This window comes from Nanorana parkeri, unplaced genomic scaffold, assembly GCF_000935625.1.
Source record: "Nanorana parkeri isolate BGI_ZX_2015 unplaced genomic scaffold, ASM93562v1 scaffold3548, whole genome shotgun sequence".
NCBI classification, from domain to species: domain Eukaryota; kingdom Metazoa; phylum Chordata; class Amphibia; order Anura; family Dicroglossidae; genus Nanorana; species Nanorana parkeri.
Genome location: NW_017309816.1, coordinates 9,723 through 19,747, shown reverse-complemented (window position 1 = coordinate 19,747; position 10,025 = coordinate 9,723). Strand labels below are relative to the sequence as shown.

The 10,025-nt window shown below is 44.3% G+C and overlaps 1 protein-coding gene across 1 annotated transcript; it reads right to left on the bottom strand.

Moving 5' to 3' along the window:
• Positions 1-1,181: 1,181 nt before the first annotated feature.
• On the bottom strand, positions 1,182-6,918 carry LOC108803267 (prostate stem cell antigen-like). The gene is made up of 3 exons (XM_018575100.1): positions 6,867-6,918; positions 4,747-4,866; positions 1,182-1,428 (listed from the first exon to the last, which is right to left on the bottom strand). The coding sequence occupies exons 1-3, from the start codon at positions 6,916-6,918 to the stop codon at positions 1,220-1,222; spliced, it is 381 nt and encodes a 126-aa protein (XP_018430602.1). The 3' UTR covers positions 1,182-1,219.
• Between the last annotated feature and the right edge of the window lie 3,107 nt (positions 6,919-10,025).

The following is a 10,025-nucleotide window of genomic DNA, read 5'->3' as shown; positions in this document are numbered from 1 at the left end:
TGTTTGTTTTAACTTTGTGGAGGGTCCCTCCTAACATTCCTACCCGACCTAAAGGGTCTTGTATGAATTGGGGGGGGACCTCACACTTTTTTTTTTTTCCTCTTCTGCAGACTGTAAAAATAAAAAAAAAGGTATTTTTGTTTATTCTCTGTCACTTTGCTGCAACGAAAGTTCGTCCACAAACTAATATTCGTACAGACTACCGCTAACTAATTTCGTCCGAATTCTGAAAAACGCAAAATCTGAATGAAAATGAAACAAAACTAAACAAATGTTTTGCCGGTGCACATCTCTAATAGATATCAATCTTTTTTGGCATAAAACAACATCAGTATGATCAATGATCTCAATGGGGAGGGGATGATTATTTCACCACAGTGACCCAGTATACACCATAGCGGCCTACTGGTGTTGTTACCTAAAAAAGTGGGAGGGCCAAACTGCAGGATATTCCCAAATTATGTGCAGAAAACCAGCTTCTTCGGTAAAGATATCGGGGGCACGGTGGCAAATGCCCATCTAATTAAGGTATACCACCTATTGGCTTTTTGATCTGAGGGTGACTTTTCTGTAATATGTGCACTTTATAGAGTCCTTTATAGCTGACTGAATACTCTGGGATCCAGCAGTCCTAACCCACAATGGCTATGAGGAACCAGGACCCGATCCAGATCACCGGGCCCCAACTATACCTAATGACCGGCCAATTATTTTAGCGCTTTTCTCCCAATTATAAACCTCAAATGACACAGGATCAATGCAACTTGATACTAAATTAATGATTCAGACACCAGAAGCTTCATACTCGTACACTACCTACAAGGTCTACTTCAGTTTTTTGCTGATCTATCAATTTTTTTTAAAGCACACAGAATTTTTGTGTTGTCTTAGGTAAACCGCCCCTGACATCTACACACTTGTAATCTAATTGAGTGTCCTTTAAGATCAAGAGAACTTTGTGAAAGAAATATAGCGCTTTTGTTGGGATGTCATTAAAATCAGGCCGTACGTAGAAGTACTTATAAGGAAGAAATGGCATCATAGGTGTTTTTTTTTCCACAAAGCCATGTGTAACGTCAAACAGCCACCATATGGAGATGCCTGCTATCCAACACTATAACAATTCTATAAAGACTGCAAGAAACAGGCACACGATGCGAGGCTTTTATATTACATGTTTATTGGTGCAGGAGGGCAATGCATTATCTCACACCATACTTCAGAGAAGGGAGCTGCTGAAGAGCATGGCAATGGTTCCCAGCACCAGGAAAATGGCGGAATAGGTGGACTTGATGCTGATGGCTCCGCTGGTGTTGCACAGGTCAGTGGAGCAGCAGGACGTGGAAGTTGAGCCCACATAGTAGCTGGTGCTGGTTGGCGTGCAGCTGGAGGTGCAAAACTTGGTTATGGTGGTTACAGAAATTCCAACTACAGAAAGAGGGGACAAATGGGAAAACCTTTAATTTCCAGTATAATATCCTTCTTCAATGAAAGTTGGAACTGGGATTAATTGATTACTTAACATGTGGAAACATTGTAACTGTTGAAGTGAACCTGTCACATACCTGACCAATTCAAGTTAAGTGTATGATGGAAAAATGCATGAACAGAGGTGACCTTCCATGGAAAACCACATGTCAAAGTGATTGGTAAAGTCGGAGTTACTGGCAGTGTGTGCAGTCCTGACTTTTCTGGTGTGGGTCAAGCTCATCCCTGAGACTTCCTGGAGGTCCCTTAATGGAATGGGTTGCCTCAACTGACAGAATCAGGAAGCTAGAGAAAGGGGGCAATCATCAGATTTCACATTAAACTATAAGATTTTATCTTTCTGGATCCAGTGAGTGTTTTGACACGGGGGTTTGTAAAAGCCTTACTTTAAAATGAAACATCTATTTTATTGATTCAGCAATATACATTTCTAGCATTGAGGTAGATTGGCTCTGGTGTGTAATCTATGACATATTAGACCAAACTATGGTGGGGGTTCCCCTCCTAATATGTGAGAAAAAATATATTTTTTTTGGTGTGATGCCTATAATTTGCCCATTCCTCCAATGGGGTCACAAGGGGGTCGTTAAAGTAGGTAAGTATAAGACCTTTCTATTGGCCAGATGAGTTATGTTTCTAAGGTTTCTTGCTTTCACATGAAATAACAGTGAATCCTAATACAAGCCAAAGCCGTGAGATAGCAGTGACCGGTTTTTGCTTTGATGAGTCAATGAGCTCTTATGTAAGGTTGCAGCAAAAGCCTGGTCCTATAGACAAGAAACTGTTTTGAAAACCTTGCTGTTTCCCTCATGATAAGCACGGTGGGAGAACCATGGGCTCCTCTAATCTCAGTCCTTCATAACATAAACATATATACTCAGCTGGGGCGTACATATTTATGTAGACCAATGCATGTATGCAGTCAGATTGTGGCTTTATATCTGACTGTCCTCCTGTGTCATTGGAGACCTCCATGAATTTCAGGTCACTTTAGGGCTTCATTTAACAGCATATCTAATGTAATAATGTTGACTCTTATTGCTTAAATTTCCATTCTACTGTGAAAATAAAAAAGATTTCAATCTTTTGAATCAGAAAAATGTACCCTGAACTACTGTATGTTGTGTCAGGGTCTACCAAAACCATTCCTTACAAGAACATTATACTTTGGATGTGATGTGACAGTGTAATTAGACCGGCACCTACCATAGGGCACGTCAGCTTTAAGCCCATCTGTCCAGGAGGCTCAAAAAGGCTGGGACAAGGTGAAGGCAGATGAGGGGAATGTCTTCAGTACAATGAAGGGGCATCATGGGAAAGGGGCAATTATGGTGTCAGCCTACTTATCGGTGGTAGCGTTCACATCACTTTGTCTATATACAGTGCCTGATGTGCACCCACTACAACAATAGATGGTAAAAGCATTGCTCTAGAGTAATTTGGTTGGTTTTGGTTGTAGGCTGTTGGATGCGAGAGAGTATTTTACTTCCCCATGAGGCTGGCAGACATTGGGAGTCAGGTGCAGGAACATAGTTTTAGCACTTTTTCTGTCTTCTTGAGCCCTCCAATAAACAACGGAGGCTCATTATGGACTGCTGGCCTTTCTGTTCTATGGGATGAAGACCAACACACGGTGTATAAAGTCCCAGTCCATCACAAAACAGCAGCAGAAATATATGGGCACAAACTGACCTAGGAGCACTGGACTGCTTGAGTGACCCAGCCTTTGGCCAGAACCCCCAGAATCAGCTGCTCATTGGCTACTGCCAAGCTCTTGTTTTTATCTTAAGAGAAGGTCTGAGCCTGGCCATGCCTCTGGGAGTATAACAAATAGAACAGAAACAGCTGAACAAGATCTCTATTAATATGAATTGAAAATAACCCAAATATGCCCCATCGTTGTCCATGAGTGTGATATTTTCCTGCTTTGGTAATGCCTCATAAACTTTTATTACACATGTACAATGCTAATGGGTAGGGATGCACCTAATGAATATATGGGAAGTGATCTACATCACATCTACACCACTTCCTGATCATTCATAGTTGTGGTTATAGTAAACATACTCTGTCCTCATGTTGTGAATGATCAGGAACACTCAGTATAGAGGATTCCTGTTCATTTGTAACAGGAGATTGAGGACTCGGTGTGTCTCTGAGGACTTTGTGTCCTAAATCTCTTTTTCTATTTTAAAAGGGAAATATCAGGGGTCTGTTTAGATCCCCCAATATTTCCCCGAAGCCCCTAAAAGTAAAGTAAAAAATAAAAATATTGAATAAAAAATGAATTCATAAATAAAAATAAAATATTTGAAAAATTTGAAAAAATGTAAATAAAAAACATTTTCGTTTTCGGCCTGACAATTTTTTTTATTTGGGTTTCGTTTCGGTTTTAAAATTTCCATTTCCGTGCACCTCTACTAATGGGCAGTCCAGCTTGTAACACTATAAAAACAGAACTTTATTGTACAACATAACCCCTGCTACGCATTTTCAAACAACAAATTCTTTACCAGGCAGTGAAAAAAACCCAAAATGGCCCACAAATACACTCGGCACAATGTATCACATACAATCCAGGCAGGACAGGCAGATCGTACTTGCGATTATCGAAAGCCCTCCCCGCTGAGGGGGGGGGGGGGCTTTCAATGACTGCAATGGTGAGCGGGCAGTGTGCGCGTGTGCACACCGGCCCGTGTAGCATTTGTCTCCCCGAGAACGCCACTAACCCGCCGATAAATCGTACGATTCTTGGCGGGTTTTCAAGCCTGCTCGGGAGACAAAAGACGTGCGACCGTACAATAGAAATGGTCGCGCGCCTTCCATACACCTGCCGATTATCGTATGATCGCGGGATTTCCCGCAATTATCGTGCCATAATCGGCAGGTGTATGGGCACCTTTAAGCCCTCGTTCACATCTGACCGTTTTGTTGCGCGTTCTACGCTCGACGAACGCTCTACAAAACGGTCAAAAATATAAATTGCATTGTAGTCAATGGGTCTCGTTCCCACCTTGGCGTATTTCCGCCCGTCCCTAACGCGCTACAAAACGGCCCACGCCTGAAAAGGTACAGGTACTACTTTGGGCCGTTTTGTTTGCGCGTTTCTATTGGGATACAGCCAAGTAGCCTTCGGAAACGCGCGACGGTCGCGCGACAGACGCGCATATGTAATACGCCTAGGTGTGAACGAGGGCTAAGAGTTGATCTGTGCTCTTTGTCCTTGGTGTTGTGATAAAGGGATGGAGCAAATCTTACCGGCTGAAGCAGATGCTACGTCCGTTTCGCAGTAGTTTAGTCCAGATGTGCAGTTAGTCGCCGTCTGACAGTTGCTGTTGCTGGATGCAGCGGTGCAGGTGTAACATTGCAGGGAATAGGCTGAAACAGAAGAAGTTAAAGGATGACTCCACCTTTCAATAACAGCTGATAAAACTACTAACGTTATCCTAATCCAAGTAATATAACCACCAAGATAACAACGTTCTTTTCTTTTGTTTTTCTTTGATAAGTTTACTTAATATGACAATGTTCAATCACTGTGGTGCAACATTTATTGGTCGGCGCATGCAATACGAATAGTGTTTTTTAGTGGTTATTGATTTACAAGGAACTTTTAGTATTAGTTTTCTATGGATATTAAATGTGTGACTATATACTTATTATTATATACACACATGGTTTGCTATGTACATACTACCTATTTATAGCGGACCTTTACCCCCTTTCACAAAAAGAAATCACATCAGCATACAGCTGATGCTGATATGAATAATCTTATTGTCAGAGACTCACCCGGCGCGTCCGTCCTCTCCTGCGGCGCGCCGTCTCGGCCGTGACGTCACGGCGGAAACACTCACTCAGCGTTCTGTCAATGAGGAACGTCGAGCGAGGTCTCCCCGCACTCCTCTGAACCAGGCTTCCTGCCAGCAGCAAACCACCCTCAGGGACGCAACCGTCACCCCCATCTAATCTCTCTCATACTGCAGACCACTGAGGACTCCATAGCAGCAGTAGCATTCTCTCCACAAAACCGCAAGTACTGGGCTCTCCCCCTATCTCCTGGCGTTAGAACTGCATTGCCTGATCATACTGTGATGTAAACCATACAGGGCTGTTAACCACTTGCTGGAGACTACTGGAACTATTAGTAATCAAGATTCTGGTGCTGGGACTGCATTACCTGATCATACTAAAGTGTTTTGCATACATGCCTGCATAGGATACCTGTGATAATCTGCATATACCTATCTCTGTGCCCGCTGTGGAATATAGGAACTACTCAAATCACCTCGATTACCTGTACGCCTCATCCCTTACCAGGTGCTCAGTAGTGCGGGGTGTACCTTTAGGAACTACAGTCCCATCACTCCCCAGAGCTGCACGTAGCAGACTATTAGATTGATAACCCTTAGGGTACCCATACTCTTCTCGATATAGGCCGGGATACATGATGTGGAACGGTTCCCTATCACACTCAGTGTATTAGGGAACCGTCTATCTGACCCAATCCCATAGGCCGTACCACAAGAGTTCCGCAGCTGCGATCCTCCACCCTATTCCGCTTGCTGAACGTGACACTTATATTCATTAGATAAACAAACATATTTTAATTTTTCTTACAATTTCTTTTTTTTCCCACTTCCTGGTCCACTTTGGCACAAATGATGTAATCTGTGCCCAAGCATTGCATCCTGGGAAGGTTACATCAGCAGAGCATTGCTGGTAAATCTCATCTGTAATCTCACGAGTTCTCAGGGAAAGGCATTTTCCTCCCCTGAGATGATCACATGTCCTAGTCACATGTGCCAGAGTTCCAGGGAGTAAAGGGAGATGGGTTCATCTGCCCTTAGTAAAAAATGGCCGCTGTGAGTAGAATGGGGAGGAAAAGAGAAATAAGGTATGCAGGGGCGAACTGGGCCGGGGGCAGGGTGGCAATTGCCCCCCGGGGCCTCTCTGCTGCCTTTAAAAATGGCCCCTGCCCGTGGCCGTCAGGAGGCCCGTCACTGGCCCCCACTAAAAGAAGCCTCTGGCCGCCGGTGCAGTGGCTCCCTCCCTCCGCCGCCTCTCTGCCACTTGCACCGCTACATATGCGGCTCTGTACTCTGCGGCCGCTCGCTCCTCAAGGCTGACCTCAGGAGGCCCCCGCGGGCGGTCCTCTACAGTGCCTGATTAGATCCAGCCAGCCCGGATTGCATAAGTATGCGATCCGGGATGGCTGGATCAGGCACACAGAGTTCATTTACCTCTATGACCACTACAGATACTATCCCACCCAAAAACTCCAATATTGAAAAATCAATCACCCAAGTCTTCACCCTGAAATACGCTGTAATCTCGCAATACGAATTACTGGCGATAAGAAGTCGGTGGTCTCTTACCTGTCCCTATGCAGAGAGCGGCCAGAAGGAGGATGCTTGCGTAGGCTGCCATTGTAAAGCTGGAGGAGGTTTGTGACATCTCAAGGCTTTGTGCCCCAATATATACTCCCTCACATGTGTGCTCACAGCTGTCACCATGAAAACCGTAGGGCACGCTCCAATCCGGCCTCACAAACACAAACAATGCTTTCTGTGAAGCTGACAAACAAACCGAAGATTACCCAAAGGTTGCAAGTTCAGTCACTTGACTCTCAGTGTTAGGAAAATACAAAAGTTGTCACGCTCGGCTGATTGCAAATTGCAGACATTTGTACCAAGGAGAAAATTGCTCTGGTTACTGTTTGTAATGACCGGGTATCCAATGTGTCGGGGTCTTTAATACAAAGTGGGCAACATTTTCTACTAGGTACAGCAGGCTTATATAAAGGCAGCAGAGAGAAAGGGTAGGCAGGTAAGTCTATTAGGTAGGTTATAGTGGTAGAGAGAAAGGGTAGGCATGGTAGGTCTATTAGGTAGATTATAGGTGGCAGAGAGAAAAGGTATGTAGGGTAGGTCTATTAGGTAGGTTATAGGTGGCAGAGAGAAAAGGTATGTAGGGTAGGTCTATTAGGTAGGTTATAGGTGGCAGAGAGAAAAGGTATGTAGGGTAGGTCTATTAGGTAGGTTATAGGTGGCAGAGAGAAAGAGTAGATAGGTGGGCTATAGACAGCAGGGAGAAAGGTTAGGTAGGGTTGGCCGCTTTGGTAGGCTATAGAGAGCAGAAAGAAAGGGTAGGTAGGGTGGACTATTAGGTAGGCTATAGATGGCAGAGAGGAAGAGGTTAGGCAGGGTAGGTATATTAGGTAGGTTATAGGTGGTAAAAAGAAAGGGTAGGTAGGGTAAGTCTATTAGGTAGGTTATGGGTGGCAGAAAGAAAGGTTAGGTAGGGACGGTCTATTAGGTAGGTTATGGGTGGCAGAGAGAAAGGGTAAGTAGGGTGGCCTATTAGGTAGGTGATAGAAAGAAAGGTTAGATAGGGTAGGTCTATTACGTAGGCTATAAGTGGCAGAGAGAAAGAGTAGGTAGGGTTGGTCGATTCGGTAGGCTATCGAGAGCAGAAAGAAAGGGTAGGTAGGGTGGACTATTAGGTAGGCTATAGATGGCAGAGAGGAAGAGGTTAGGCAGGGTAGGTATATTAGGTAGGTTATAGGTGGTAAAGAGAAAGGGTAGGTCTATTATGTAGGCTATAAACAGCAGAAAGAATGGGTAGGTACTGTGACGGACTGAACCGTCACTGGGGCTGCTGGAGGAGCTTGAGGGCTAGCCTCCTTCCTACTGACTATGGACCCAGGACTGTGGAGACCCCCCTCGGACCTCTTGGGGTTACAACCATTATCCCAGGTTTATGTGTGGAGTGGATATACTGCATATTTTTCCTGGCATTACATTTAAGTGACCGTGTAGGTACAGGCTGTGAATCCACGAGCACTGAAGGGGGATAATTCTGGACATTGAACTTGTTACAGTTTATTTGTCCCTTTGTTGTATTGTGTTGATGATGGGATTAAGATAGCTGACTCTAGGAGTAGCTGACTCCAGGTGTAGATGAGTAGATTACCATATGATGCACTCAGGAGTTAATCCCATCACGTGTGTCTCCTCTCTCCCTATTCATTAAGGCATCGGAAAGGGGGAGGGGATGGCTGTTTGCATGCTGATCATGTTTGATTGCGTTATGTTTTTAGACTTCCAGAACTCTATAGATACTGAGCTGGTTTTCAATAAAGCAGATCTTGGTTTCCACCTCAACATTGGTGTTGTCTGATGTTTGAGGAGTTTAGCTTTCTGTTCTAATATATTGGTTCCGTCCAATAATTAGGCAGGTTTGGGCTGGGCACATTGGAATTCAGGTTCCAGCAGAGAGGAAGCTGTTTTCTGACGGAGGTACCCAGTCGGGGTACCAGGCGGTCCGTCACCGATACGGTGGTCTATTAGGTAGGCTATGGGCGGCGGGGTGAAAGGTTAGGTAGGGATGGATGTCCTAAATGGATATTACACACACACGCTCTGCCATTATATAAAAATTCTGGTAAGCAGGCACAGTTGTCAATTTCATTGATCTTCGTATATATATATATTCAGCTTAAATTATTTGAAGACCAAACAGGCAAAGATTTTAAATCAATCAATTTTAAAATTTTGTCAGATTTCGATTGATTCTTCACAGTTGCAAGTACAGGACTCAGATGGGCGATTGATTTTCAATATTGGAGTTTTTGGATGGGATGGCATCTGTAGGGGTCATAGAGGTAAATGACCTCTGTGTGTGCTTGGAGGATCTGAGGGTTCCGTGAGCAGAATTTGATCTATTCCTTCAGAATAGAACAGACACCGGAGTTGGTGGACACTTTATGTCAGCTGCTGATTAGTTCAGTGTTATATAAAAAAAAAAGAGGAGTGCTGCTTTAGTAGGGAATCTCAGCAGTTCAGTTCCTGTCAAATCAAAGTTGAACTCCAAGGAAAAAAAAAAAAATAGACATCAGAATCCTCCATAGCCTGCTCCATGCTGAGATATGGCTGTATATAGTTATTGCAGCGTTTCTCAAGCTTTTTTTTAGTCGGGGCACCCTTTAAAAGTATGTAAAAACTTCAGGCTCCCCAGTATATGATTGTGTCCCCTTCACATCAGCCCCCCCCCCCCCTTCAGATCAAGAGCCCCAGTCACATCAGAGTCCCAACCTTCACATCAGAGTCCCAACCTTCACATCAGAGTCCTCCCTTCACATCAGAGTCCTCCCTTCACATCAGAGTCCTCCCTTCACATCAGAGTCCCCCCCTCACATCAGAGTCCCCCCCTCACATCAGAATCTGATGAACAGCTGTAGTGTAACTGTAATGTAGTGTGCCAGGCCATTGGAGTGGGCAGGTTAGGACAATGTCCGCGTGAGAAACGAGTGCAGATCTGGTATTTTGTTGCACATTAATGTTAGCGCACACACACCAGTATCAGTAAAACACATTGTCAGAAGGGAAGAGGTTGGTTAGGTTTAGGGGTTTAGGTGCAACATTAAAGTTACGAGTAGAATGGTAATTCAGTGTTACATTTTCCGGGTTTTCCGGGTATGATAAAGTAGATTGTGTCCAAGCTCACCTATACTAACTGCACCAATGTTACTATGA

Bases quoted from the DNA above. Each gene is read 5' to 3' on its own strand.
- LOC108803267 (XM_018575100.1), bottom strand. From the start codon at position 6,918: ATGGCAGCCTACGCAAGCATCCTCCTTCTGGCCGCTCTCTGCATAGGG. The intron at 4,867-6,866 runs GTAAGAGACCAC...CTTCTGTTTCAG, and splicing joins CGCTCTCTGCATAGGGACAG to CCTATTCCCTGCAATGTTAC. The intron at 1,429-4,746 runs GTAAGATTTGCT...CTCTTTCTGTAG, and splicing joins CGTAGCATCTGCTTCAGCCG to TTGGAATTTCTGTAACCACC.